Raw genomic sequence first — 27,875 nt, 5'->3', positions numbered from 1 at the left:
CTTACAAAATGTAATATAAAAAAAATATATATAAAACATATATATATATATATAATTAAAAAAAATAAAAATATGACTAAAATAAAAAATATTAAAATACACATACGTAGATTACATAATAAATAAATTAAAAAATAAAAAATAAAATAAAATTGACCCACCCAAACACGCATATGTAAATGTTATTTCTGTTATTTTAGATATTCCACATGTAATGTTTGGTGTCACTGTCAGCCCGACATTTCTTCTCTTCACTTCATTGCCCACATTCCCTCTGTTTTTCCCACATCACCTTGTTTTCAACATGGAGGCCGAAAAAACTCCCAACACATCGCTGTTTACGTCGCAGAAAATCAAATCTAACAACATCTTGCTGCAGACATCGGCTCGGAATACACAATTTTGAAAAGCTGTCGCCTTGTGTTGAAGTTTAAATGTTTATTTTCAACGAGGACGCTTCTCTTTTTCAGTCCAAAGCCTGAAACAATACGAAAACCGACGCGGAATGGCGTCTGGCAGGGGCCCGGGGACATGAATAACAGCAACACAAGCGCCGGATCTTGAACGACGGACATTGTATTTGACCAATAGAAATGGGATTAGCGAGTCTGTAGCCAATCAGAGCGTCTAATGCGTGAGTAGGTTGGTCCACGGATCAGAGGATTGTACTGGTGTACATGTTCCCGGTGTGCGGGCATCGCGGAGCGTTTCCTGCACTGGTGCATGGTGGTCGAACAGGAGGAATTGTTGGAAATTTTTCGGAGGTTAGTTTATAAATTGGTTTTTACCCAGTGTGCATTATTCCCACAGCCATCTCTGCGAAGGGTGGGGGCGGCAGGCTGCGGCAGGGAGGGAAAGACGCCTGGGAAATACGGTTTTAGCAAAAATAAAGTGACATTCAGCGGGTCAAAATGCTTATGTTATCATTACTTAGCACAGCGGTTGCTCGGTCTTGTTTCCGAACTGCGTCGCTAGTTTCACGGCTTGAAGCTTCGCGGAGACAGCTAGCTACCCCTCCAGCTACCGTACACAGTCAGCTCAGACTTCAAATACAAACAGATGTACGTTTGGTAACCTGGTAATTTTTGAGAAATAGTGTGATGTTAGCTGCTAAAAAGTCGTGACAGCGCCGGTTGGCGTAGTTATCACCGCTGTTAGCATGGTGGTTAACCTGCTAACTCCGTTATGACAGGGCGTTATAACCGCATCTGATCGTACACACATTCTGTCACTGCCGTAACTGGCCGGCGTCAACCTTACAACACAACCGACTTACAACACTTGCCATATAATGTTTGATTTCATAGTGTCAAATGTGGCAAGTCATAGTTGTGCTACATCATAGCTAGCTAGCCTCATATGCTACATTCAAATCAACAAGCGCCAAAAACAGAACAACGGCGACAGTAGGCAGTAACACTAGAGGCCAGTCAGGTAAAAACAAGTCAAATTTAGCTTACAGCAACCTGATAAAGCCCACAAATGCTGGTCATTATAACGTAAATAAAAGCAGCTAACTTAATTTGTCAAATGAAGATGTAAACAAGGCTGGATTACAACTGTTAACTTCCCCAGAGCTCCAAGACTCTGTTTAGTTGTTTTAAATAAACCTATATTTGTAATTTAACAGAAAATGTGTGTGGGAAAATGTGCTGCGAAAGCACACTTACTGATATAATAAGGGCATTAATGCTGTTTATTTTTTAATTATCTGAACTTGAGGCCCCGGCTTGAAGTGGTTACCTGTTTTAAGATCTTCATTGCCTGACCTTTGTGCTTATTCACCCACTTGTCAGTTTATTAGGCACACCTAGCTAAAACTAATGCAGTCTAATAGAACAGTCGTGCAGTAAGCACTCCCTTCATAAAGGTTATAATGTGCAGTTTGTTTTGAACAGGTGTTGAGTCAACTGTGTGATCATTTTGGAGCCTGTACTGTGTGGTGCTGTTGAACTGTGTTGCACTGCACAAAGAGGTGTGTCTGTTGTTTGGCCTGCCATGATTGATTTGAATGGGTTGGACAAAATAATAGGAACACCTGTCAACATGACAGTGCAATTAAACAGCACTACAGACTACACATCGAACACTGAGACCTTCATGCCAGAAGGATTTATTGCAGGATTGGTGTATTGGACTGCACTGGTTTTAGTTAGGTGTTCCTAATAAACTTCCAACTGATTGTATGTTGTTGGGCTCCAATAACGATTATTTTCATTATTGATTAATTTGCTGGTTACTGTCTCAATTAATTGTTTGGTCTACACAGTGACAGAAAATAGTGAAAAATGACTGTTCCATTTTCCCAGAGTCTGATGTCATATCTTCAGATGTCTGAATTTGTTTGAAAACCAGAGATATCAAGTTTACTCTCATATATAACAAAGAAAAATCTCACACCTTAGAAGCTGAAGAAAGAGAAAGTTTGCCATTTTTACTCAAAAAATGTTAGTGATTAAATTTCAGTCAATCAACTAATCACTGCAGCTTTAGTTTTCACAAATAGAATAAGGTTTCAGAAATCTGAAAATGTGTTTTAAACTCTATTTAGCTTCTCCTGGATAATGTGGTCCAGATTTGATGGCCGTACATATAGTGGTTTTTGGACCTGGTCTGATGTTGTCAAGATTGAGAGACAGGCAAAGAGAAAATAACCCTTTTTTAAAATGGTCTTTACACTCTGCCCGTTGATCCTGTTGAACTGTAAATTAATAAATGATTAGTAAAATAATATATATTTACTCCTGTGTATTTGTTAACCTTAATCCATAGTAATTGTATATATAATGGTAGTGGTTTTTAAGTCAGGCCTGCTCATGTTTTATGTATTTATATATTTAATTAAAAATGTATTTAGAAAATCATCACACATAACAAGGGTGACATGACCGCTACAAATTTCTATGAATCAAAAACTAAGACGTATATTGTTATAGTACAAAAAGTCTAAATATACGAAGGCCATAGATTATGACACTGGATGTCCTTAAGAGAAAATAAGCAAAAAAGTAATTTTAAAAACTTTAATTTCTGAACCTGAGGCCCTGATGTGAAGATGGTATGATGTTTTGATCAGATTACTACACAACATATCTAGGTACACATACAGTATTTCAACATAAACAGATTGTACATATTGCACACGTGGGAGGAACAGGGGTTAATGGGAACCCACCATCTTATTTTCGAGCCCTACTTGTCATGGAAGTAATTTGTATGTTTCCTGTACATACAATATGTAACAAGTGCGATACTATAGTCAGTGGACCACTAGCTCTCACATATTGTACAGCATCTCTATCCTCAATGTGTTTCTGTGTGTGTTTACTGGCATGTGGACACCACTTCATGTCTCAAATGTGTCTCCTTCTTGTGTCACTTCAGCAGCTAAAGCATGCTCTTGGCCCAGATAAACCGGGACTCGCAGGGAATGGCAGAGTTTCATGATGCAGACGGGCAGCCGGTCACTCTCTGTCTGACAGAGGCTGTGACCGTGGCAGGTGAGCCCCCACACTTATACCACCATGTAGTTTCAACATTAGACTACAACACTGCCTGGGATGGACAACAGGCCATATTATTTTGTAATCTTATTTCATAATTTCTTTAATAAGTTTCTTAAATAATTTAAACATATGTCATAATGTTGTAGCTGTACCAATTCTGAAGAAATAGGACAGACTTTATTAATCCTATAAAGGTAGATTTAAGTGTCACACTACAAATCGAGATACTTACTACAGATAAGTTATAAAACTTGAATACTATATACATTACGATCATCTGCTCAAAACAAGGCATGTAGGAATACGGTAATTGATGTAAAAATTAATCTTATTTGGGGATGCAATAAAATAGAAAAAAAACATTCATTCTTCATCTTATTAAAACACCTTAAAATGTGCTTTACTTTCCCATTTTAAAGAGTAAAATCCAAAGAGTGAGTGAGTCCTCCATTCAGAGGAAGTTGGATTTACCAGTATCAGATCTTTGTCCTCTCTTGACCCCTCTGGAAAATACCATGCCATAACAATGATCTCTTACTTCTTAAGCTGACAGTTAAAGTATTGTCTTTGTCAAATAATTCACCAGATGGTGATCAGATGGAAAGCATGGACACAGTGAGTCTGCAGGCTGTTACTCTTGCGGATGGATCCACTGCGTACATCCAGCACGACTCCAAAGCTTCCTTTTCAGACGGACAGATCATGGACGGGCAGGTGATCCAGCTGGAGGATGGCTCTGCTGCCTACGTTCAGCATGTGTCGATGCCTAAAGCAGGTAAACGCAAGTCTCTGCAGTATCTCCAGACAGAGAGAGTAGTGTTGTCGTTGTACTTTGTTGTGTACTGACACACCACCCACAAGCCTTGCAAGGGGTTTGTGGCCTGATGGAAGACAATAATTTATTTGTATTTCATCTGGATGACAAGGCCATTTTATAGGAAAACAGGCATATACACAAATATCCAGAAATTCAGCCACAGCAGGGATTAACCAGTTTCTGTTTGCAAGGTGGTTGTGCCTAACTTACTTTTTTTCCATTATAGGAGGGGACAGTTTACAGCTTGAAGATGGACAGGCAGTTCAGCTAGAAGATGGAACAACAGCCTACATTCACACACCCAAAGGTACAACCTGTTAAATATCTAACAATAACTTGATTTTTTTCCCTCAGATAATTTTAGGTTCCTCTCATCTGTTTCTTCATGTGTGTTATAACATTTCTGTGTCTGTTTCTGTATCTGTGTCAGTAATCTAATTTAATTCCATCCTTATTTTCCATAACACCCCTTTACAACTTCTAGAGACGTAGTGTACAAGTAACTTGTTGCTTATAATCAAAAGCTAGCTACAGGGCTAGTTTGTGAACATTAGAGTGTGTTTCTCAACATGTCTCATACAACATGTGTCTTGTGGCTGCATTCAGGTCAGATCTGTTTCTTTGAGTGTTAAAATTAGTCTTTTTTGTACTTTGATGGTGAATTTCCTGCTCTTATAAGCCTAACTGGTGCATATTGGCTACTCTAAAAAGACTTATATGAGGGAGTGACATCAAAATATAATAAACTGTTGTGTTTTAGATCAGTGACACAAGTGTCCAGCGTTTTATTATCTACGTTTTATTCATGGGTACGACTAAAAATGGTCAAGCGAATTTAAAGAAAGGATAGAAATTTACAGCGCATTAACAATAGCTAACTTTTAACAGTGATAACTCAAGTCTTTTTTTTTTTTTTCAATTAAGTCCCGTCTTTCTGCTTAGTGACTTTGTATAAAGAAGCAGTTACTTTGTCTGCAGACATGTACTGTATGAAATCATCCATCCAAAAAAACAACCATCTCAGGTTTTATACCAGACCCAAAGCCAGTTTCATCATTTGATTTCTCTCTCTACATCATTCTCCTCGTCTCTGTGCAGATGCATATGACCAGAGCGGCCTGCAGGAGGTGCAGCTGGAGGACGGCAGCACAGCTTACATCCAGCACACAGTGCACATGCCTCAGTCCAACACCATCCTGGCCATCCAGGCTGACGGCACCATCGCAGACCTGCAGGCCGAGGCCACAGCCATTGACCCGGAGACCATCAGTGTGTTGGAACAGTACACCAAGGTAAACATACTACATAATTGTACTGGTGTGGCACCAGTTTGGCAAAATTGTCATGTGACACAAAATCAAAAACTCAACAGATTTTTGTCTTGATTCATTTGTGGTCAGTTCAGAATAGTTTGCACCTTGTTTTGGAATAATCTATTGTTGCTGTACTGCACTGCAAATAATACTGGAACCTTTTTATACTTTTCATTGATGATATATTTTTGCTATGTCAGTGACATTGTATTTCATACTTTGTTTTTTGTATATGCTTATACTATTTTATTTTATTTATTTCACTTGCCATGGAAAAATTCTGCACTGACATTGTTTTAGATAAATTAAATTTTGTCATGTAATGTTGTGGTGATATATTAACAGATTTTGTATCCCACAGTAGGTTTATGTTTATTCTTTGTCCTTTTTTATGCAGTCTGTATAAATAATATGTTGTTAAGAATTTGATAATATAAACTGTGTTGATAGCTGTTGTTTGGATTCGATTGTGATGCATTCCTCATGGTTTATCTTGTAAAGCATTTTTGGAGATACAGATAACATACCTGTGTCTTAATCCTTAAATCTCCCTTGGTTGTGAATGTTCATAACTCTCCTCTCTCCTGCCTGTCAGGTGGAGAACATAGAAAACCCCTTAGGGTCGTTCAGCAGAGTGGAAGCGGACAATGGCGTTCACATGAGGGTAAAGTCTCTTTTTTCCATTTTTTTTTTTTTTTTCATGACTTTTTATTCTTTGTTCAGATTTACACGTTGACATGTAATTCATTCTTCATTCAGATTGTGTTACAGGATCAAGACAATAGGCCAGGCAGGGTCTCAAATGTAGGAGAAAAGTCTTTCCGCTGTGAATATGAGGGCTGTGGAAAGCTCTACACCACTGCCCACCATCTCAAGGTAAGTGTGGGTGTTGTGGTTGTGTGTGTACGAATATTTTTGCTGTGTTGCCTTGCTAGGTCCTACTTAAGTATGTGACTGTAAAGACAATATTTCCCTTACAGCATATACAGTGTCACTGCTACAGTTTATTTGTGGTTCTTACAGGTACATGAGCGCTCCCACACTGGAGACAAACCATACGTCTGCGACTATCCTGGCTGTGGCAAGAAGTTTGCAACAGGTGACTGCGGAGAGCATATTTTTTCACACTGGATGGTTTATTTAACGTTGAAGCAATTTGATATATTTTTTAAACAGAATTTACACATTGGTACAAGTTATATTTTTTTCTGATTTCCAGACTGCATAGTTAACAATAGAAAGATAGTGCAGTAGATAAGCTTGTATATGGAAGGTATTGTGCATTTTGTGACTAAAGCACTTTCTCCACTGCTTCTATAAACCATGAAGTTTATTTTCAGGTGTGGAGGCATTTCAGATGTAACCTCTGGGACAGGGCAGAGCCCCCTGAAGTACGAAGTGTGGTCTGCACCAAACTAGCATGCTAGCTTCTGATTAGAATGTTCACTAATTTACTAGCTAGTCATGTGATTCCATTGAACACACAGCAGATGTTGTCAGTGTTTTTAACAAGCTATAGCTACCATAACACCTGGAAATGGTGGGGTCTGCAGTCCCCCTGCAAAATTGGTGCTCTAAGCAAAATTATGTTACATGGCGATAACAGCAAATACCCATCTATATGCAATTACAACAAAGATATACATGATTATAATGGAGAAATGGGGAAAAAACTGGGGAAATGCAATGCTGAGGTCAATGACCTCTCAAGGTCACTAGAAGTCAGATACAAATTGCCTCCACATCTGAAATGAAACCTTGGGATACGTAGATTATATGCTGAAACTTTCAATTTACCTTGCTGAAAATGCTATTCCTGTATAGTGACATTCTTGACTAATGAACGCGTCAAAATCAAAGTCACTTGGCACTCAGGTGCTGTTATTACACAACAAATGACAACTGAAGTAAAGGTGTGTTAACCAGGAAGACGTGAATATTAGTGACTCACTTTCTGTTTTCTATGGATATTTAAGGGTACGGCCTGAAGAGTCACTCACGGACACACACGGGGGAGAAGCCATATAGATGTCAGGAGCTAAACTGCTGCAAGTCCTTTAAAACCTCTGGAGACCTTCAGAAGCACACAAGGACTCATACAGGTACTCTGCCACACCCAGACACTCACTGACCAGTCATAATGTTGTTGTAATACACAGGAAGACCGAAGGTGTGTAAGAGTCTCATGTAGGTGTCATACGTCTGGCTCAGGGTTCAACTGCATTTTCCTACTGCTGACAGCTGAAAAGATAATTAGAACTACTTCTTAGCCTCAGGGCTGTTTTTTAATACAGAAGTGACTGAGTGTTCGCAGCTGAAATTCCGTTATTTTCAGGCCAGAGTCATACACCACATGATTTTTGAAACAACACAGATTGTGGTACAGATTGTGGTACAGTGCCAGGATTGGCTGAGCAAAGGTTTTGTTGAATAGATGTGTGGAGCTGAATTCTCTCTGAGAGCTGCATAAATGCTGGAGGAGTTTTCAGGCACATGGTCATCATGAGAAGCACGACACCCAGATGTTGCTTTTTATTTTTGAATTACACCATTTTTCCTTGTTTGTCATTTATAGAGTATTATTATTATGGTCTTAAAGAGAGACACACAGTGTTTCACAGAATGTACCAGCATGTGTAATGTCAGCCACTGTAGATTATTATTTCTCTCTATAAATTAAAAATCTCTAACAATCAAGTCAAAATGTATTCACTATTTTTTTAACATAAAGCTGGTCACAGCATTATTGAATCGAGAATTGATTTTAAACCTAAATTTCCCTCTAAATACTACAAAATATCAACAGACCCACACAATATATTTTGGAAAACTATGGAGATTTTAAACTGGAATATTAGCATCTTATTTCTTCTGTTGCAGGAGAGAAGCCTTTTAAATGCCCAGTCGAAGGCTGCGGCAGGTCGTTCACCACCTCCAATATCCGTAAAGTTCACATCCGAACACACACTGGTGAGCGGCCATACTACTGCTCTGAGCCCACCTGTGGACGGTCCTTTGCTAGTGCCACCAACTACAAGAACCATATGAGGATTCACACCGGTGAGTTCTTTCACACCTCAGTCTGTTATTTTGTCTGTTGTCACAATGAGTCAGCAGGCAGCTCTCCAGCTCAGCATCTGTACTGAGCCTTTAATGAAACATACAACTTCTTACAGTAATAATAAACATGCAAAACTCATTATCTGATTATTTGTCCTGCTTCTTCAGGAGAGAAACCTTATGTGTGCACAGTGCCTGGGTGTGAAAAGCGCTTCACAGAATACTCCAGCCTTTACAAACACCACGTTGTTCATACACCCTGCAAACCTTACAACTGCAACCATTGTGGGAAAACCTACAAACAGATCTCCACGCTCGCCATGCACAAACGCACAGCCCACAACGACACAGAGCCCATCGAGGAGGAGCAGGAGGCGTACTTTGAACCACCAACAGGTCAGTGTGAATATAATGATATAGAGAATTCCTCAATATGCAGTTTTTTATAAAGCGTGTGAGATGTTTTGGATTTAGTCGAACTTGAATATGAAACTGCAACAATTAGTCAATTAATTGATTAGCTGATTGATAGATATTACATTGGCAACAATTTTAATAATTAATTAATTAATCATTTCAGTAATTTTTCAAGCAAAAATGCCAAATATTCTGTGGTTGCAGCTTCTTCAGTGTGAGAGTTTGATGCTTTTCTGTCACATACGACAGTAAACTGATTATATTTGTGTGTGTGTGTGTGTGTGTGTGTGTGTGTGTGTGTGGGGCATGAAAAAACAGGAAATATACACAGATTGAAAATAAATGAAAAATGAAATTACACATGAATGACATGGAATAACATTATTTCAAACGCTGACACAAAATCTTTCAATCTTAATTCAGATGCCATTGACGACCCGAACGTGAACTACACAACGGCGGTGGTTGAGGCAGATGACTCCGGCTCAGAGCAGGTTCCAGTGGAGAGCTCAGACATGGTTGGTCAGCAGCATGTTGCCTTGGTAACGCAGGAGGATGGAACACAACAGCAGGTAATGGATTGCAGTGACATCACAAATGATAAATACATTTCCTACTGTTCAAAGAATTGAAGGCCTCTCTCAGTACAGTGTACGCCAAGTTCACACTCACGTACTTTGCAAGCTCAATTTAGGAGTCCCAACTCCCGATGGGGTGACATGCAGTCCGAGGATACACCCATTAACCAATCTGTAATATACATATTAAAAAATAAAATACAATTTGATAGAGATTACACAACCTCCTTTCATTTTCATTCATATACATGTGTATGTATATATATATATATATATATATATATATGTACAATATATTATTTATTTATTTAATTGAAATGTGTTGATTGCATGTACTTTCCAATAAAAAGGGAATCTAACTTAACCTTCAACAACAAATATTACATTTCAACACTGCAGACATCAGAGCCAGCAGTAAATTACCAAAGTGCTGGCTGAGATAATATTGTTCTCCCCATGTTTCATCACAAGCCCCAGCGGCCCTACTCTAGGCTGCATCTGTAATTGTTCTATAATGGTCCCATGTTTCCTAATAGTGGTGTCTTGTGACTCATGTCTATTATGAATTTTTGGGTTAAAACAAAAAAAGGAATAAGGCACTAAAACTAATACTAAATATAACTGAAGACAAAATCTCGAAACAAAAATGTGACCATGTTGTTCCAAAAAGGTGCCTATATCTGTATTATATTGTGTCTAACAACAGGTCAGTATCTCTGAAGCAGACTTACAAGCCATGGGTGGCACAATCACCATGGTAACCCAAGAAGGCACAACCATAACCATCCCAGCCCACGAACTGACAACGCAAGGTGCTCACTCGGTTACCATGGTAACAACAGACGGCTCAGATGAACAGGTAAACAACTGCTTGACTTCTGTGGAGACTGTACAAAATGTAGGAATTATGTCTGTTTTTCTCAGTTTAGAGGGTTTTTGATGACATCTAACTGTTGACTTAAACCAATGTACCTCATAAGACCAGACAAACAGCCACACCGCAACAGTGTTTTTCAGGTGCCTCTCAATTTCTAGGCTTATTGTTGGACATGTAATTGTCAATGCTACACTCTGTTAGACCTCCATTTCGGCAAAAATTGTAGTACATAATTGATTTGTAACCCAAACACCAAAGCAGTTGGTTGATTTGAGTATAATGTCTCTGTCTCCCTTAGGTGGCCATCATGACACCTGACATGACCTCGTTCCAAACTGTGGAGGAGGCAGGCTACAGCCAAGGACAGGATGACATTCATCCTGTCACGTTACTGGCCACCTCCAACGGCACTCACATTGCTGTGCAGGTTGGTAGAACGACACCATAGGAGTGAATAGACTGGTGGGGTGAGTTCCACTTTGTTTAGTTCAATTAATGACGAAGAAGACTGGGTACTGGGAGTATTGATTCTACAGAGTATGCTGCATTTGTGTCTTTTGTTTTTGATGAAAACTGAACTCAGTGGTCTGTTGTTTATATGATACTGACAGGAGTTTAATGTGATACTGACAGGAGTTTCAGTCAGGACTAAAGGGTACTTGAGGTAGTCCCCCACATAATCACTCCACAGATCACACCCCGTTACTATTTGCTTTAACGCTTAACTAAAATCATGGGTAGGTGGGGTTAAGCTCAGTAGGTGTGTCTCGGCCTTGCTGCTGGTGCATTTGATTAGGGATCAAACTAAACTGAAACTTAACAACCACAGGATGTGTGAATTTATATGTAATCCACTCTTTCTGAGAAAGGAGGAACCAATGTTCTATTTATAGTGATTTACAGTTGTGGTTTTATTTCATTTTGCCTTGACACCTGAACAAAAGGTTCTCACCAAAAGCAGAAGGAAATTAGTGGAATTTTCCGTACATTAGAGTCAACGTTTTCCATTGGTGGGGTGACCAGGTGATTATGTCATGACAAACACTCGTTGTCCCTACATCAAACAGATTTACTACATGAAGGACAAGGTTTTATCTATTCAAAAATTTGCTTTAACTGCATATTATATTGTTATGTTGAATTTACACAATATATTAACTATTTAGGCCTAAAAACCCTGAGGCACTATGATCACATCAAAGGTTGCAGGTCTGATGACTGACCTTAATATATCCTGAAAAGCATTGTTTTCATTTACCCCCTCCTGCCCCCTCTGTCATGGTAATTACAAAGCAAACACTCTTTTTCTACCCTTTATCACCGTGTGACAGTCATCAATGAAATTCAGTAGTCTTTAACACATTCAGTCACGGTCAGAGGAGGTATTGTCCTTCAAAGGGGTGGCAGAGTAAATGGATTAAATCAGTAGTACTGATAAATTACCAGTGATTAGCAGTATGTCATTCAATGTTTGTATCATGCACACGGTTTTCCTTTTCTCTGTAGCTCAGTGATCAGCCTTCGCTGGAGGAAGCCATAAGAATAGCATCAAGAATACAACAAGGAGAGTCGCCGGGCCTGGATGATTGATGGATTCATTATGGACTATGATTTAGGATCAAAACCATCTCAATTGGACTACATCAACGAGAGAAATCGAGTCTTCCTCCATGGTTTTTTTCCACAAAAGAACTTAGAACTTTTATGTGTACATAGGATTTTGATAACTGGAGTTACGCTATGCTATTTTGTCCCTCAGCCAAAAAGATGGGAGAAGGGAAAAATGCTTTCTAATGTTTATGGTGCACAGTGCACAGTGCAGTGTACAGCTAATGCTATTTCTAATAAAAAAGATTGTGTGATTAATTGACTATGCTTGATTTTGAACACCTGATTCTGATTAAACTGTTCAACATCCCCTTTGCTCAGATGTTAAGGTAAAAATTAAAACACATACAAAAATGTGAAATATATATATTATAGATTCAGTTAAGGGTTACATAACATTTTAAAACAGGTATACTAGTATTACTAGTATGTGAGCAAAATTTGTAGTAGTTTAGACAAAAAGGAATAATTATACAAACAACTAATGACAATATCAACAAAATACAGAAATTGTCAAGATCTGTGGAGTAGATGAGCATTGTGAAAACAGAACCTTGTCAATTTTCCACCATGAATTGGAACGTGTGTTTTTAAAGTTCCCCCTAGACTTAAATAATGGTTAAGACTAATAAATAAATTTATTTAACTGTACTTCAGTATAGTTTGGTTGTACTTTCCACTTTAAATTGAGTGTTTCCATATTATGCTTTTAGTTTCTTTTCTGAGGCAAAACTTGTACTTTTTACTCCACTATATTTGACAGCTCTAGGTAATGACTAATTTCTTTTTTGTAGTAATTTTTTATTGCTTTTATTTCATGGTTTAAAAATACACGTGTAGGTGCAGCAAGACATAGTATATCTAGACATATATATCAGCATATATATGTCTTACTGAACCACCTTGTTTATTTGGTTGCATTGCTACTTTTACCTAAAGTTAGATCAGAATTCTTCATCCATCTGAACATGATTAAATTTGAAATAGTTAAGATGATTAGAAATTAACTTGATTGTAAAGATGCTGTAGATGAACGGGGGAGGTGGGGGGGTAAGTAAGTAAGTAAGAGATGTAATTAATTATTATTTAGTTATTGGTTTGAATCATAGCCGGATGAACTTCTGAGGGGCCCTGGAGCAAAAATTTGTTGTTGGGCCCCCAGTGTACATGGCTGTTTGGTTATTTCCCCAGACACCCACAAACCTGCCAGTAGTCTAGAAATAACTTGACTATTTATTTTATTTATTTAAAATGTATTTATTCACGTGACTAGTTTATTAATCGATTAGTTGATTGACAGAATATTAATTAGCATCAATGTTGATAACAGTAATAATTTAAATAATATTTTATTAAAAATGCCCAAAATTCTCTGGTACAAGATATCAGATTTTAATGATGTTAAAGTTGACATGATGGTGTTTTGAACATGTTCACTTGCGCTTCAGGCAATATTATTTTATTCACTGAATAATTTAACAATTGTCAGGCTTAATGATAAATAAAGTAATAATTGATTGCAGCCTTACACAATGGAATAATCCTATCTTGGCTAGGGTTTTCTGTGTGTCTAATGTCTTGACAGAAAAAACTAAACAATTTCATAAAACACAACTTTACATCAAATGAGCAAAAAAATCTAAACTAAATCAATTCAGGTCTTGACACTGGATTTTGGCTTTGGAGGATGGAGAACCCATTAGAGCTTACATTGTTACTGATTAAATATAGAAATAAATTGGAGCAAACCTGAACGTGGTGCGGTTTTTACTATGATTTTGATGTGCTGGTTGGGCATTTTAACCACTGTAGACCGTTTTTTATTACTAGAAGACATGGTTAGTTGTAATTTGTCTTGTGTAAACTGAGCGGAATGAGGTTCCACTCTGGTTTTGACTTTCATCTTTTTATCTATCGTTGCTGCTTTGATCGTACCGTCTCAATAATAGACGCATTGTCTGAAAGGTAATTGTGTGACTCCAGTGTTCGCGCCAGATTGTTGCTGTGCCACCGATGACGTAACGCCTCCTGAAGGCTCCCTGGAACGCCCATCTTTCAAAATTTCGAAACGGATTCTGATTGGCCGCCCCAAGCCATGTGACCAACGGTCGCGGGAAGTCCTTTGCCACGCGCGTGATAGGAAGAGGCTAGTTCTTGACTCATTCAAACTCTTTTGTAAACATTGGTTTGGTTTTATTGTGGAAAGACGCATTTCTGTCTCGGCAAGCAATCGGGAAGATAGTGACGGATACCGATACTCGAGTGGACCGGGTAGTTGTGGTGTTTGTTTTTAGTTTAACGCCGACTTCGGACGTTACTATTACGTTGAATACAAGGTAACTCCGGGGCCATTTCTCTGTGCTGGATGGGCGTGAAGGAGTTAGCAAACACGTTAACTTTTTCTTGGATGGTAACGGAAAATTAAGCATTTCTCAATCGTTTTTGGACACTTTTTGAACCCGTACTTTTCTTTTAAGGTAGTTAAAGGTTTTTTTGTTTTTTTTTTACGAGAAACGCCACTGCAACAGTAGCGGAGGTCCAACCGCGTGATTTTCCCGTCGACGAAGCCGGGGTTTAAATCCTGAAAATGTCGAGCTACAGTCGCCATCGGCACGGTTCCCCGTCCCCGAAAACTCGGCCGATTCGTCAAAAATTACAGTTCACGTGCAGCGACGGGGAGGATGACCCCATCGAGGACGTTAATAATAGCACCGGGGGAGAGTCTGGATTCACGGAGATGGATTCCCCGATGCCAATGCGAAGGGACACAACCGACAAACGGCTGGATGGGAGCAGCAGCCCCCTGAACCAGTCCGGCGGGGACGACGACGTTGAGCTGTGGGACGAGGAGAGCTTCGGTTCACCGTCTCACCTGCGGTCCCCGAGCAGTGTTATCTTTGCCAACTGTTCACCGTCACCGAGGAAAAGTTCTCGGCTGTACGGAGGGTCGCCGGAGCGGTCCTATGTCCAGGAAGACGGGGAAGGATCCAGCTCCCCGATCCCAGACTGCCCCGACACACCTCCGCATAAAACCTTCAGAAAACTCCGGCTTTTTGACACACCGCACACACCAAAGGTTAGCACTCGTCTATGGATAACTTAAATAAATGTTAGATATTTCTGAAAAAGCACCTTCTTCGAGATTAGTGGCTGAATTTACACATTTTTTGCAAGGGCCTCAGATTAAGCAGACTTTGGATCTGCTCATGCGATCTTGAAGAAAAACACACTTCACAGAATATCTTTTGTTCTGTTTCTTCTCCATGTCTCAAATTTTAACTTTAAGTTTGCTCCATTGAAACATTGAGCTGGCTGCTCTATGGATCTTGTCAGACGTTAGTTTAGAAAGAAAATCAGCGAAAATAAGCAACACCAGGCTTAAACAAACAAATCAGTTCAATTTTTTGAATTCCAGAGGATACTTTTGCTGTGTCAGTTAACGACCCAGTGACCCACTTAATGTACAACTGTACTTATTGCATAATGCTTTCACTGTAGTCAGCCAGCCAGATGATTTGGGAACCTGGAATTTTATGTCTGGGCATGTCTAACAGTGATTACTGTATTACACAACACTGCCTTTTAAACGCCTAATTTTAAACCCAGATATCCACAATACTTTTTTTCAGAACCAGCAGCCATATAGTGTTTGTCAACCCAGCTTATTTCACACACTTAATCGAGTAGTCTCCTTTTTAAATGTTAAGTTTGTGTTTTTCCCCGCAGCTGTTCTCAAATTAACAAGGCTCTAAATCTGTCTTTTTCAGAGTTTGTTGTCCAGAGCAAGGGGCTCCGGCCCGGGATCCTCCAGCAGGAGAGTTGCCCTGTTCAAGAATGTGGAGCCTTCAGGAAAGTCAATCACAGACAGCAGCAGGAGACAGCAGACACCTCTGGTCAACTTTAACCCCTTCACCCCCGACTCCCTCCTCATCCAGTCTGCCACGCAGCAGAGAAACAACAGGAAGCGGGCACACTGGAATGAGTATGTTGCTCAGATGTTTTCTAAGACTGAAACTGTTTTGCTAGAAATAACTTTGTCCTTATGCCTGTGTTGCACCTGAAAAGACCTGCATACTGTAGTGCTTTACCAAATTTGCTGCTGGAGTAGACAAACTGCAGTCAATATTTTGGTTACATATTTCCCACCCTGATCAGTTGGTTTATGATAACATTAAATCTTTGTTATTGCAGTAATGAAGAAGCGGTTAATCACTTGTGTGAAGAGCAGTGTTGAACACCTGTAGCTGCTGGCTTGTACACAGATCAAACCCATTGTTATATTAACCAGATACGTTAAAGCCGTTGACTAAGGCCAGGGGTTTTGGCTGGGAACCAAGACCTCATGGTTATAGGTGAACTCTGCCATGTGCTTGTGAAGCCCCCAGTGCTGCCCCCTGCTGTACAGAATGCTAAGCACTGTCCACTATTGTGTTTGATCTTTCAGCTCTTGTGGAGAAGACATGGAGGCAAGTGACGGTGAAGGAGAAGAGGAAGTCCTCCCACCATCCAAGGTAATAAATGTTTATATGATTAGCATTAGTTACATAAAATGATACACTTACACAGTCAAATAGTTGGTTTATTTCTTTTCATTAGAAATTTCATCTCAAACTTGGTTTTAGGGTTTCAACTTTTTTTTTTTTCTTTCTTTTTTTTATTATTTGTGTAATCAAATAGCTGAGAAATAACAGAAAACAGTGAAAAATACTTCTAAAGCTCAAGGGGATTTCTTAAAATTACTATTTTTGGTCGACCAGCTGTCTAAAACACAAAGCTGTTCAAGTTAAAACAATTTAAAACCAATTAAAGCAGGAAAATATTATGTACTTTTGATCATTATCAAAATAGTTTTTTTTATTTCAGAAGACTAAACTATACTATTAGTTTCAGCTTTACTTTGTTTTGTATTCTTGTAAAAAGCTATTAATGTAAATATACCACAAAAGCACAAGTGAATGCACTGAGTACACACATATTGAATAAACATCACAACAAATTAGTTTAAACCAAATGCAAGAATTTTAAAAAATACCACACAGTCAGTGGAAACATTTGGCAATAGTTGGTGTAGCTGTAAGGACAACATGTAGAAACAAAGTCACTTCTCTAAATCATTTCATGTGTAAATTGACAAAACCAGTTCACTAAGGAAATGTGTTGCTTTCAATGGTTATGCTAATTGTCCCTTGGAAAGCAACTGGAATGTGCTTCATTATGTGACTGGAGCTTGTTGGAAAAATTAGATTTACAAAAACATTTGAATGTTAATAAATATGTTATGTTAATATGCTTCTTCTGCCTGCAGAGAATCACCATGATGGAAAGCAACATGATGTCCCGGTACGCCTCAGAGTTCCTCGAGCTGGAGAAGATTGGCTGTGGGGAGTTTGGTGCTGTGTTCAAGTGTGTGAAGAGACTAGATGGCTGCATCTATGCCATCAAGAGGTCAAAGAAACCTTTGGCAGGATCAGTAGATGAGTAAGTTGGATTCATTACAAGCTGAAAACCTTTTACAATGATTGTGCCTTGATTGTCCAAAGTGACAAAATTTTACAAGGAAGATGCTCTAAAGGTAAAATAATTGTGTCATAAACTTTAATGACATGTAATCCTTTAAACTACCAGCATTTCGACTGTATGTTACAAGTCATTTTGTGGACATGCAGATTTTAACAAGAATTTCCCTCTCTGCCCCTGTCCTGTACATAATGCACCAAGTCATTCACAAATTCCTTTGTATAAGCCGTTCACCATAAACACTGGAGGCAATTTTTTTTCCCCTTCAGTTTAACTATAAAACTTGCCTCAGACATGCCTTAATTAAAACAATCTGTTCCCCTCCTCCACAGGCAGAATGCATTACGGGAGGTGTATGCCCACGCCGTGCTGGGCCAGCATCCCCATGTGGTGCGTTACTACTCAGCCTGGGCTGAGGACGACCACATGCTCATCCAGAACGAGTACTGCAACGGTGGCACGCTGTCAGATGTCATCGCCGAGAACTACAGACGGCTCAGCTACCTGTCGGAGCTGGAGCTGAAAGACCTGCTACTACAAGTCACACGAGGACTCAAATATATCCACTCTACATCTTTGGTACACATGGACATCAAGCCCAGTGAGTACATCACAATGTAATATTAGGCTTACTGTAGTAGTCATAAATGTGGGTAGATTGGTACAGGAGTTAGCAGGATATTTGCCAGCCTTGATTTTAGACTTTAAATAAAAGGCATTTAAAGGGATTTAAGTCTTAAAATTAATTTCAAAGGTCTTAAAAATGTTTTCCAACCTAATGCAGCCAGTAAAGTTACTTATATAAATGTTTTTGTATGTGAATTTATCTAAAACTGGGAGGAAAATCTCCAGCACTGTTGTTCAAAATTGATAAGGAACCATAAACAAATATTTTTCATGAATTGGTTAAACTTTCCATCTATTTTCTGCTGCATGTCCAGATCGAGGTTGTGTTTAATGTTATTATTGGGAATTACTTTTATATACTGCTGAGAAGTAATAACAAAAATGTGACAAATGTCAATCAATTAATGGATTTGATAGATGATTCTAGGTCATCCCCACTAGTTTTTGATATCTTGGGTGGTGTGACCATTAAATGATTATTAAATCAAATTCTTGTTAATTAAGTTTAATTTTGTGAAGAAACAGAGTCATAGTCTTAACATCAATGTTTTCTGGTCAGAAACTAATGGAGGGGTTAATATCTTTTTCTTAGGCAACATCTTCATTTCGCGGAAATCTGTAGCGAGCTGTGATGAATGTGATGAGGACGACGGTCTGACCACCAGTGTTGTCTACAAAATTGGTAAGATGCTTCCACAGTTAATGTATGATGACCTCCTGCATTTGAAAGTTATATCTTTATATTATTTATTATTATATATATATATTATTTTTATTATACTGATATTTTATATTTGTACTAAGCGTAGGTGCTCGTCTTCACATCTAAAATCTTCTCTGTATGTGTTCCTTCTTCAGGTGACCTTGGACATGTGACAAGAGTTAACAATCCACAGGTGGAGGAAGGTGACAGCAGGTACCTGGCTAATGAAGTTTTACAAGAGGTTTGTAATCCAACTCTAAAACCACTTATAATTTTGAACCACTACAGCTTCAAACAAGGTCCCTAACTTCTTGTTTTTATTTTCTCTCCAGGACTACAGTAACTTGACGAAGGCAGACATCTTTGCTCTGGCTCTGACTGTTGTTAACGCCTCGGGAGCCGAGCCTCTTCCAACAAATGGAGACAAGTGGCATGAGATCCGACAGGGAAAACTGCCCGCCATCCCTCAAGTGCTTTCTCCAGAGTTTCTCAATCTCCTCAAGGTAACGGTCAACACTGTGTTTGTCTTTGTTTTGAATAAGTGAAGGTTTGTGAGACCCGGAGACACTGTTACAGCCTTTTATAGACTGTTTTCAGAAAAAATTGGTTATTTGAATAAATCAACTTGGGCTTTTGGTTATTTACCAACCAATTAATTTAGAAAATAATCTACAAATTATTCGAGCCAAATTCATTTCAGCCCTAAACAGAATTTCTTACTGATAATTTGCACTCAAATGCACCCTGCCTCGATTTCTGTTGGTCTTTGTGCTTTTCTTGTGCTTTTCTTTTTGTGACCAAATCTTATATTTTCCTTGTATTTCAGCTGATGATCCACCCTGACCCAACCAGACGACCATCAACTTCTGATCTCATCAAACACCCGGTGCTCCTCACTGCTGCCCGAATGAGTGCTGATCAGCTACGAGTTGAACTTAACGCTGAGAAGTTCAAAAACGCCCTGCTACAAAAGTAAGTACACAGCAGCAGGAAACTCACTATCTTTGGGTTGTGGACTGTTGGTCAAACAAAGACATTTCAATTCATTATCATGGCTGCAGACCAAACAAGTAATCAGGAAAATAATTGACGGATTAATCTATAGTGAAATTTAATTTAGTTTTAGCTCTACTGAATATAAATTAAAACAATGAAAATATGCGGCCATAATTCTCGCCTCCTGGTCTCATGAAGGCTAAACAGTGTGTCTTTGTTTTCCTCAGGGAGCTGAAGAAGGCCCAGATGGCCAGGGCTGCAGCAGAGGAGAAGGTTTTGTCCACCGACAGGATCCTGACCCGCTCCACAGTCCAGTCCAACCCCAGAACCTCCAGAATCATCGGAAAGAAGATGAATCGGTCGGTCAGCCTCACCATATACTGAGACTTTGCTGCACTGTGACAGGAAGTTAGCTCATGGACCTTTACTCAGACCTGTTCAGTTGACACGGTCTCCCGGTTTTCTTTTGGAGGAGAATCCTGTCAGTCGTGGTCTTGGGCTCTTCAGCCCATTTGAAACTCTAGACTGTTGCCACAACGAACTTGAACTCATCTCGATAGACTCTCATTGCCAACATAGTTCAGCCCTTTCGCTGATGGACTTTACTTTGGGAAAAAAAAGCTCATTCCTCAAAGGTAGTTACTGTACCTTTACACTCTGTCATTCCTTAAGTTTGCATAGACGTCAGGCTCTCTCTCTGTCTCTGTCCTTGCACTTCCCTCGACAAAGCCGAAGCCTGTTGGCAGCAGATCAAAGCTGCAGTGAAGCTCTCTTCAGTGTGAATGTACTTGCCGTCGCCATGTGCACCTTACTGCCTGTCAAACGCCTGATGCTGGGTCTGACGACTGACGATTTCTGTGTTTGTAATGGAGCACTTTGGAGGCAACACGTGGAACTTGCCACAAATTTTTTTTTTTTTTTTTTTTAAAGAAAAAAGATAAAAGCTGCTGCTATTGATGTTTTATATGTATCAGGGTTTGGTCGGTTTCAGGTTGGATCGTTCCAGAGGTCATTGGCTCTTATTTTCAAGTAGCAGAGGAGTCCACCCCCCATTTAATGTGCTTTATTTTTTTTGGATGGAAAACAACTCTTGCCATTTGAGGAAAATCATCCAGCTTGTTTAAAGTCACCAAAGCCAGTGAGCTAACTCATTATGTGTGAGGGTTGAATGGATCCATGGTGATTTCCCTGTTGATTGGTGCTGCCAACCCTGCCTGTAGCATTAGAACAATCATCGTCCTGTTCCTTGGATCCTCATGTGTTCTGTTTTTTTTTTTTGTTTTGTTTTTTTTTTTAATTTCTTTCTCCTTTCCGTGAGGCTCGTCTTCTGTTAGAAAAGTATTCATCATCTCTTTGTTCTTGTAACCTCTAACACAAAAACCTTTTCTGTTGTAACGTGTAAATATGTTCTTTTAATAAATTCTCACCTTCTACACTTTGTTTTGTTCAGTGTGATTAGTGTTTTTTGGTGTGGAACGGTCTTCCCTTCACAAATACTGTGAATCTGTCAGATTATAGTATTAATACAGCTGTCGGCACACATCTGATACATCCGTCATTCCGGCTGCATTATTAAAACACTTTAATTGCACTCTCAGAATTGAAATGTTAAGCTGATAATTACTAATATATCAAATATAATTTAAAAAAAGTACCCAAGCAGTTCCTGTTTCTCAAATGTGACTTCTCTGTTAAAAATTATGATTTAGTGTCTTTGGGTTTTGATGGTCAGACAAAACAAAGACATCACCTTGGCTTTTAGGGAATTACAATGTGGGTGTCTTTTTATTTTACCCAATTCTGTCATTTGACATATTGCAAAATTAGGTCATTCATTACAAAAACTGATAGATAAATAAATGGTTTAGGGGGTTTTGTAGAAGCTGAGATGCAACATGTAGATCTGAACTGGAAATAACTGCAGTTTTATTTAGCTTTGAAAAAGATGTAAATGATTTATTTACAGTGTTTCCACTGGTCCTTGAAGGTTTGTCAATTTGAGAAAAAAATCAAGATCTTTAAAGTTTTTGAAAATAGACGAGTCACTGAAAGTGCTTAAATTCATATGTTCTGTGCAAATGTTCACTTGGACTCGAGGATGAACTGATTAGATTTTGGTGGTCACTGTGACCTCACAAAACACGCTTTTAGACATAACTCTTGAATTCATGTACCAATTGACACAATTTAACACAAATCTTGAATAGGATAAAATTATGAAGTGATTTACACTTTATATTCCAAAGGTCAAAGGTCAACTTCACCGTGACATCATAATGTTCTGCAAAAACATCTGGTCATTATTCAACATTGTAACTCAGGAAGTGGAGATCGTGAGCATATTTCCTGTAACTTGACTGGTTTGATGTGGAGGAAAACGACCACGAGGAGGTAATTCTAGTTTTACTTAATGTAAGTACATAGGCTGCGTGCTGCTGTCTGCGTGTGTGCAGGAGACCACATAGTCTACCATCACTGTAACACAGCACAGCTGAGAAGCCACTCTCTCTTTAATTGTCTATGAGCTTCTGTAAATAAAAATTCTTAGTATTGTATCAGAAATTAACCTTGATCTGTGTCGCCAACTATGCCGTGTTGGGTCCTTGAATTTAAGGGAAATTGGCCTGGAAAGTCATTGTAAAGTGACTGAATTTAATGTTTAAAAAAGTGTGGAGATCCAGAAACATCTGGCTAGGTCCCCTGAGGCCGATTTGTCTCTTCATGTCATGAGATTTACAAAGTTGACCCCATGGAAATGTATCTGGTATAAGGTCAAAATGTATGAGTACACTGGCAGATTATTAGGTACACTTAGCTAAAACTAATGCAGTCTAATCCAACAGCCCTGCTGTAAATCCCCCTTCATGAAGGTTATAATGTGCATTTTGTAATGATGTTGTTTTACTGAGATGCTGATTCAACCTTTTGGTGTTTTTGGAGGATATAGTTTAGTCTAAACTATAGAAACTCCTCTTAGTGGGGTTCAATAAAAATATATAGCCTATTTCTCGGCTTTTACTTCAGTTTTTTTCTATTTCAAATGTTTTTTCAAATGTGATAAAATATTCTTGACCGAATTAAACCCACAGTTAAAGCTGCTCACACAGTTTAGCACAATGTATACAACACATTAAATGGACACAGTCTGACGCCTCAACATGAACCATGAAGAAACAATACATTATAAAAACATTATACACACAACCTTTGTAATGTGTATCTTCCTCTCGCTGAGCGGTGCTGCAGCTCTTCAATCATCATCACGATGCCGCACACGCAGAGCGCAGTCACGTGACTTTTCCTCATTGTGCGTCCAGCAGAGAGTTCAGACTCTCAGAGGGCGACAGAGGAAGAGTCGGACACAAGACGACACACGACTCGGAGAGAAGACAACACAGAGGACGACAGGACGAGTGTCTCTTCACCACCATGGCCCTGCGGGACGAACTGTTAAAGTCTATATGGCACGCCTTCACGGCGCTGGACGTGGACAAGAGCGGGAAAGTCTCCAAATCTCAGCTCAAGGTAAAAACTGTAACAGCTTTTCTGTTTTGGGGGAATCTGCGCCTTTTTTTTTTTGAGTCGAGCACGAAACTGCCCCACTGGTCTCAACATTCAGTATCTTTAGAAAAACGTTTAAAACATCTCTGCCCCTCCGTGCTGGTAGCGGTTCCTCCTCTGAAGCTGATAAACAACACACAAGCGCCTCAGTTTGACTCGCACCTGTCGGTAATAGACACTGATTAATTACACAGAGAACGGCGACATTCAATTCCAGCGTAGTTACAAAGTAAAACATCCAAATAAAAGTACAAGCCACCGCAGGAGTTACACAGTCACATTAAAGATTAAATGAAGGGGTCTTGAAGTCGCAGGAATATTACTGACTTTGTTTGACATGAAAACATCAGCACATGAGACACAAAAAGTAAAGTAAGTGATGTTAGAAGAGTGTTAAAGTGTTGAAATTATTTTAAGGAAGGAAACAAGTTTTTAAAACCATGAAACAATTAATCATCTGCCTCAATGTCAGTAAGTTCTCAGTCTGTAAAGATTAAGGGAAGTATTTGTCTATAATTATGTCATACATTTCATGATATTTCACCTTTTAGTCACCTTCAGAAAGGGAAACAGATGTATTGTTCATTGGGGGTGAACTGGGTCAGAATCAATGGAAAGCACAGCTAAGAAACAAAACAAAACTTTTTAAAAGTTTCCCATAGAAAACTCTTAATATGTATACAACTTTATGACACACCCACATATCTGCAGCTCTGTTCCAGCCAAACATAGTAAATCAGTTTAAAACAATAAAGGTTGGGTTTATGAGTTCAGCTGCATCTGAATATAAAGAGAAAAGGCCTGTTGCTACACAAACATTTGACTCAATAGACCAGAATGCAGTACAGCTTAAAAAATATGTTACATTTGTTGAAAGAGGTGAAACTTCCTCTTTTCTGACTGGAAAACTCATCACACTATTTCTACATTATTCTCCTCTATGTCTACATTTAGAAACACCAGTCAACAGGTCGTGCAAAAGACTCCAGGAAATCCAGGAAATCACCAGCCTAATTGGAAATAAACAAAATATGTAGTCTTACAGATACCAGTGACCAATAATATCAGTATATCATATCAAAGTCCAATTACAGGACAAGAGGAGCAGTGTATGAACTTAAAGCTGAAATAATGAGTTGATGAAGAGAAAATTTATCAGCAAATATTTATAAATAATCACCTGATTAATCGATAATGAAAATAATTGTTACTTGCAGCTCCCAGGCTTAATGTTTTATAAAGTCCTAGCAAACCTCTCAGGAAAACATGACTGAGACATGGGAGCTCACCTTGCAGAGAGGCTCTAAGAAAAGATACCATTGAGCTGCATTATGGGAAATGTAGGATCCATTGTTTTTGGCCTCAAAGCATACTGGTGCTGCACTCGATGCAGCAGAGGCTGTGATACTGTAACTTTAAGGTTCTTCTTAATCATCCTTTTCCTGTCAAACACAAGTGTTTTTGCAAAAAGGCTACATATGCTTATCAAGCTCTACATTGACGAATACTCCCAAAAACAGTGTTAACAGTGTTTCACCTCATTGAGCAGAGACTTGTGCAGTGTGAGCTCACGTGGCATCACCTGTTTGCCGGTGTGACTGATATTAGATATTTGCTGCTCTCACAGGGTCATGAGATCAGAATCAACATTTTTGATCAATCAATCAAACATTGAACTTATTTATCAAGAAAAATGACAAATATTCTCTGATTACAGCCTCTCAAATAGGAGGATTTGCTGATTTCATCTAATTGTCAATTGAATATTTTTGGTTTTGAACTGTTGGTTGGATTGATTGATCTATTTGAAGACACCCCACTGTGCTTTGGGAAACTGTGATGGACATTTTCTACTGTTTTCTGTCGTTTTATAGACTAAACAATGAATCTATTAATTGAACAAATTGACAGATGATTTAATTTAAGAAAATAATTGTTAGTCAGTCCTTTAATCAGTAATAAACATAAGGTTTTCCCATTATTCCAGGTGCTGTCCCATAACCTATGTACAGTGATGAAGATCCCACATGACCCCGTGGCGCTGGAGGAACACTTTAAAGACGATGATGAGGGTCCCGTCTCCAACCAGGGATACATGCCGTACCTGAACAAGTTCATCCTGGATAAGGTCAGCCATCAACACTGATTCTTACTGATTTTACTCTAACAGCTGTCGAGCACATCTTTGTATTAAACCTAATTTAGTAGATACATAAAGTGAGTAAATCAGAGTGTAACCCTTCAGAGTTGCCTCACAGGAAGTAGCTCTTGTTGCTCTCACATGGCTCCTCTGTGGGGAGTTTTCATGTTTTCCTCATGTTTGTGGATTTTTTTAGGCAAAGTGAGTCACCAGTCTGTGCCGTAAGTGACTCTTCATCTCTTTGTATGGGAAATGAGACATGATCAGGAGTACAAAAACACAAACTTGACAGCAGGCGTGAAAAGAGATGCAGCACTGTTTTCATGGGGGTAATTTCCACTTTTGTCCCTTGTCCTTTTTATGGTTTTAGTTTGGTTTGCTCACTAAGATTTGTCTGAACAGCCTCCTCAGACTGTCCCACTGCTAGAACGCAGATGAGAGAAGCTCTGAGTTGATAAAAAATGTTGATGTAATCATCTGGCTTTTCTGTAGTAGTTTCCTTGTTCTTACACATGCACATTTTTACCCTGAGTTTTGCCTCTTAGGCATACTGCCTCATTCTCTGATTGTCGGACGTTGATGATGGTGTAGACAGCCTCAGACAAAGTCCTGCAGATGCTAATATATAATTTGATCTATATTTAATTTTACAGTTGACAGTATGTAGTTTTAGTATTTTCCTTGCTGCATCATGCTATGCTACATTATATTTTAATTATGATTGGTAGGGATTTTTAAAATAACTAGTTTCATCATAACGTTATTGGCTAGATTGATATAAATCTATATAAATCCTGTAAATAGTACATCATAGTTTCACTGGTTGTTTTGTTTTTGTAGATAAAGCCACGACTTAATTGGGAGCTGCCACAAGCTTATGTAAATCTTTACTTGAGAATGGTTCGTCCTCTTGCATTGTACAAGGAGGAAGGGGGGTGGGGCAGACTTGAAGTAACAAAGCTTCAGCAACATCTGTAGCATTGAAACCAACTGTATTGTCAAATCAACTCATTCCACAACATTAGACACACCCCTTAGGTAACTGCTAGTTCAGGATATTGGTTGGTCTGAAATCACTTGACCACACATTTACTCTGCTGGGAGGTGATTAGGTTTGCTGGGTTAGATTGTATTAGTTTTATCTAGGTGTACCTGATAAACTACCAACTGAGTGTATATGTAAATACAATACTGGAAGCTATATGAATTGTTGTGTATATGTGATTGGTTGTCTTTTTCTTTCTTTCATATTCAAATGTTTTTTATTTTAGGTGTTATTTAATGATGCAGGAAATCTTCATTTAGAAAATATTTTCTTAGACTATATAAGTCCATTGATTGACACATAGTGTATTGTGATGGTGTCACATTGTTTCATGTCCGTCCAGTCATTGTCCTTTGCCTCAGACAGACACACAAAACCAGTTATTGAACATGGAGTCGGTTCTTTCAGCTGTCTGTCTGTGCTGATGTTATAATGGGTCACTAAATGAATGGAGCACTGCTCTTTGTTTTTCTGGGCATCATGACAAGTGAAAAGGCCTTTTCCCTGTGTGATGTCATAAACAGCCATGACCTCTAATAGAACTCTCGCTGGCTATTTGGAATTCTCGATGTATGATGTCATGACGATGGAGTTGGTGAATGGTGGTTGTCATGGTGAAAGGTTTGGAATTCTGCTGTGTCATAAGAAAACTGTCCTGTGGGTCACAGAACTGTTTACCTCTGATTGTGCCAGGGTGTCAAAGACCAAAACAAAGGCCATAGAAGATATTGAAAAGTCTTAAATAGAATTTACAAAAGATTTAAATATTTTCTCTCACTTGCTGTTTTTTGGTCTCATCAGTCCAGATATTTGACCCAAAAAAGCAGCCAATATTTACATTTTGTAGCTAAATCCAAATGTTTCATAGGTTTTGCTTGAAAAGTGACTGAAACGATTTTCTTTCGATGGACTAATGGATTCATTGACTAATTGTGGCAGCTCTAAAAACAATGAATTATTTTTAATTGCTTAATAAATCCATCCATTCTGCTGCTTATCCAGGTCCAGGCCACAGTAATTTAATTAATTACCTCATCTAGACCATATGGTCTTGTATATCTCATAGTTTGATTGTGAAACAGTATTTCATTTCTTTTCATGTGATAATAG

General features: G+C 38.8%; 3 protein-coding genes across 7 annotated transcripts in view; all 3 read left to right on the top strand.

The window, feature by feature from the left end:
• Positions 1-281: 281 nt before the first annotated feature.
• On the top strand, positions 282-12,434 carry znf143b (zinc finger protein 143b). 5 transcript variants are annotated; one of them, XM_056388014.1, is made up of 15 exons: positions 282-764; positions 3,388-3,500; positions 4,093-4,281; positions 4,550-4,630; positions 5,422-5,615; positions 6,232-6,300; positions 6,396-6,512; positions 6,660-6,735; positions 7,613-7,738; positions 8,517-8,696; positions 8,865-9,092; positions 9,537-9,685; positions 10,398-10,550; positions 10,867-10,995; positions 12,075-12,434. In XM_056388014.1, the coding sequence occupies exons 2-15, from the start codon at positions 3,395-3,397 to the stop codon at positions 12,156-12,158; spliced, it is 1,881 nt and encodes a 626-aa protein (XP_056243989.1). In that variant the 5' UTR covers positions 282-764; positions 3,388-3,394; the 3' UTR covers positions 12,159-12,434. The 5 variants fall into 5 exon arrangements, with proteins under 5 accessions (XP_056243989.1, XP_056243991.1, XP_056243987.1 ...); XM_056388016.1 differs by having other exon boundaries at positions 3,385-3,500; positions 10,867-11,035; XM_056388012.1 differs by having other exon boundaries at positions 283-764; positions 3,385-3,500.
• Positions 12,435-14,061: 1,627 nt separating this feature from the next.
• wee1 (WEE1 G2 checkpoint kinase) lies at positions 14,062-21,452 on the top strand. The gene is made up of 10 exons (XM_056386249.1): positions 14,062-15,252; positions 15,944-16,158; positions 16,621-16,687; positions 17,482-17,654; positions 18,026-18,294; positions 18,913-19,002; positions 19,179-19,264; positions 19,356-19,526; positions 19,850-19,995; positions 20,247-21,452. The coding sequence occupies exons 1-10, from the start codon at positions 14,764-14,766 to the stop codon at positions 20,401-20,403; spliced, it is 1,863 nt and encodes a 620-aa protein (XP_056242224.1). The 5' UTR covers positions 14,062-14,763; the 3' UTR covers positions 20,404-21,452.
• A 1,889-nt stretch (positions 21,453-23,341) lies between these two features.
• swap70b (switching B cell complex subunit SWAP70b) overlaps positions 23,342-27,875 on the top strand; it is a 33,148-nt gene continuing 28,614 nt past the window's right edge. The window contains exons 1-2 of the mRNA XM_056387300.1: positions 23,342-23,544; positions 25,568-25,708. Coding sequence (XP_056243275.1) covers positions 23,449-23,544; positions 25,568-25,708 — 237 coding nt within the window. The 5' untranslated portion in view covers positions 23,342-23,448. The remainder of the gene's footprint in view (positions 23,545-25,567; positions 25,709-27,875) is intronic.

The sequence above is a fragment of the Seriola aureovittata genome, chromosome 10, assembly GCF_021018895.1.
Source record: "Seriola aureovittata isolate HTS-2021-v1 ecotype China chromosome 10, ASM2101889v1, whole genome shotgun sequence".
NCBI lineage: Eukaryota > Metazoa > Chordata > Actinopteri > Carangiformes > Carangidae > Seriola > Seriola aureovittata.
This window is presented reverse-complemented; position numbering and strand designations above follow the sequence as displayed.

Bases quoted from the DNA above. Each gene is read 5' to 3' on its own strand.
- znf143b (XM_056388014.1), top strand. From the start codon at position 3,395: ATGCTCTTGGCCCAGATAAACCGGGACTCGCAGGGAATGGCAGAGTTT. The intron at 6,301-6,395 runs GTAAAGTCTCTT...TTCTTCATTCAG, and splicing joins ACAATGGCGTTCACATGAGG to ATTGTGTTACAGGATCAAGA. The intron at 10,551-10,866 runs GTAAACAACTGC...TGTCTCCCTTAG, and splicing joins CAGACGGCTCAGATGAACAG to GTGGCCATCATGACACCTGA.
- wee1 (XM_056386249.1), top strand. From the start codon at position 14,764: ATGTCGAGCTACAGTCGCCATCGGCACGGTTCCCCGTCCCCGAAAACT. The intron at 15,253-15,943 runs GTTAGCACTCGT...TGTCTTTTTCAG, and splicing joins ACACACCGCACACACCAAAG to AGTTTGTTGTCCAGAGCAAG. The intron at 16,159-16,620 runs GTATGTTGCTCA...TTGATCTTTCAG, and splicing joins AAGCGGGCACACTGGAATGA to CTCTTGTGGAGAAGACATGG.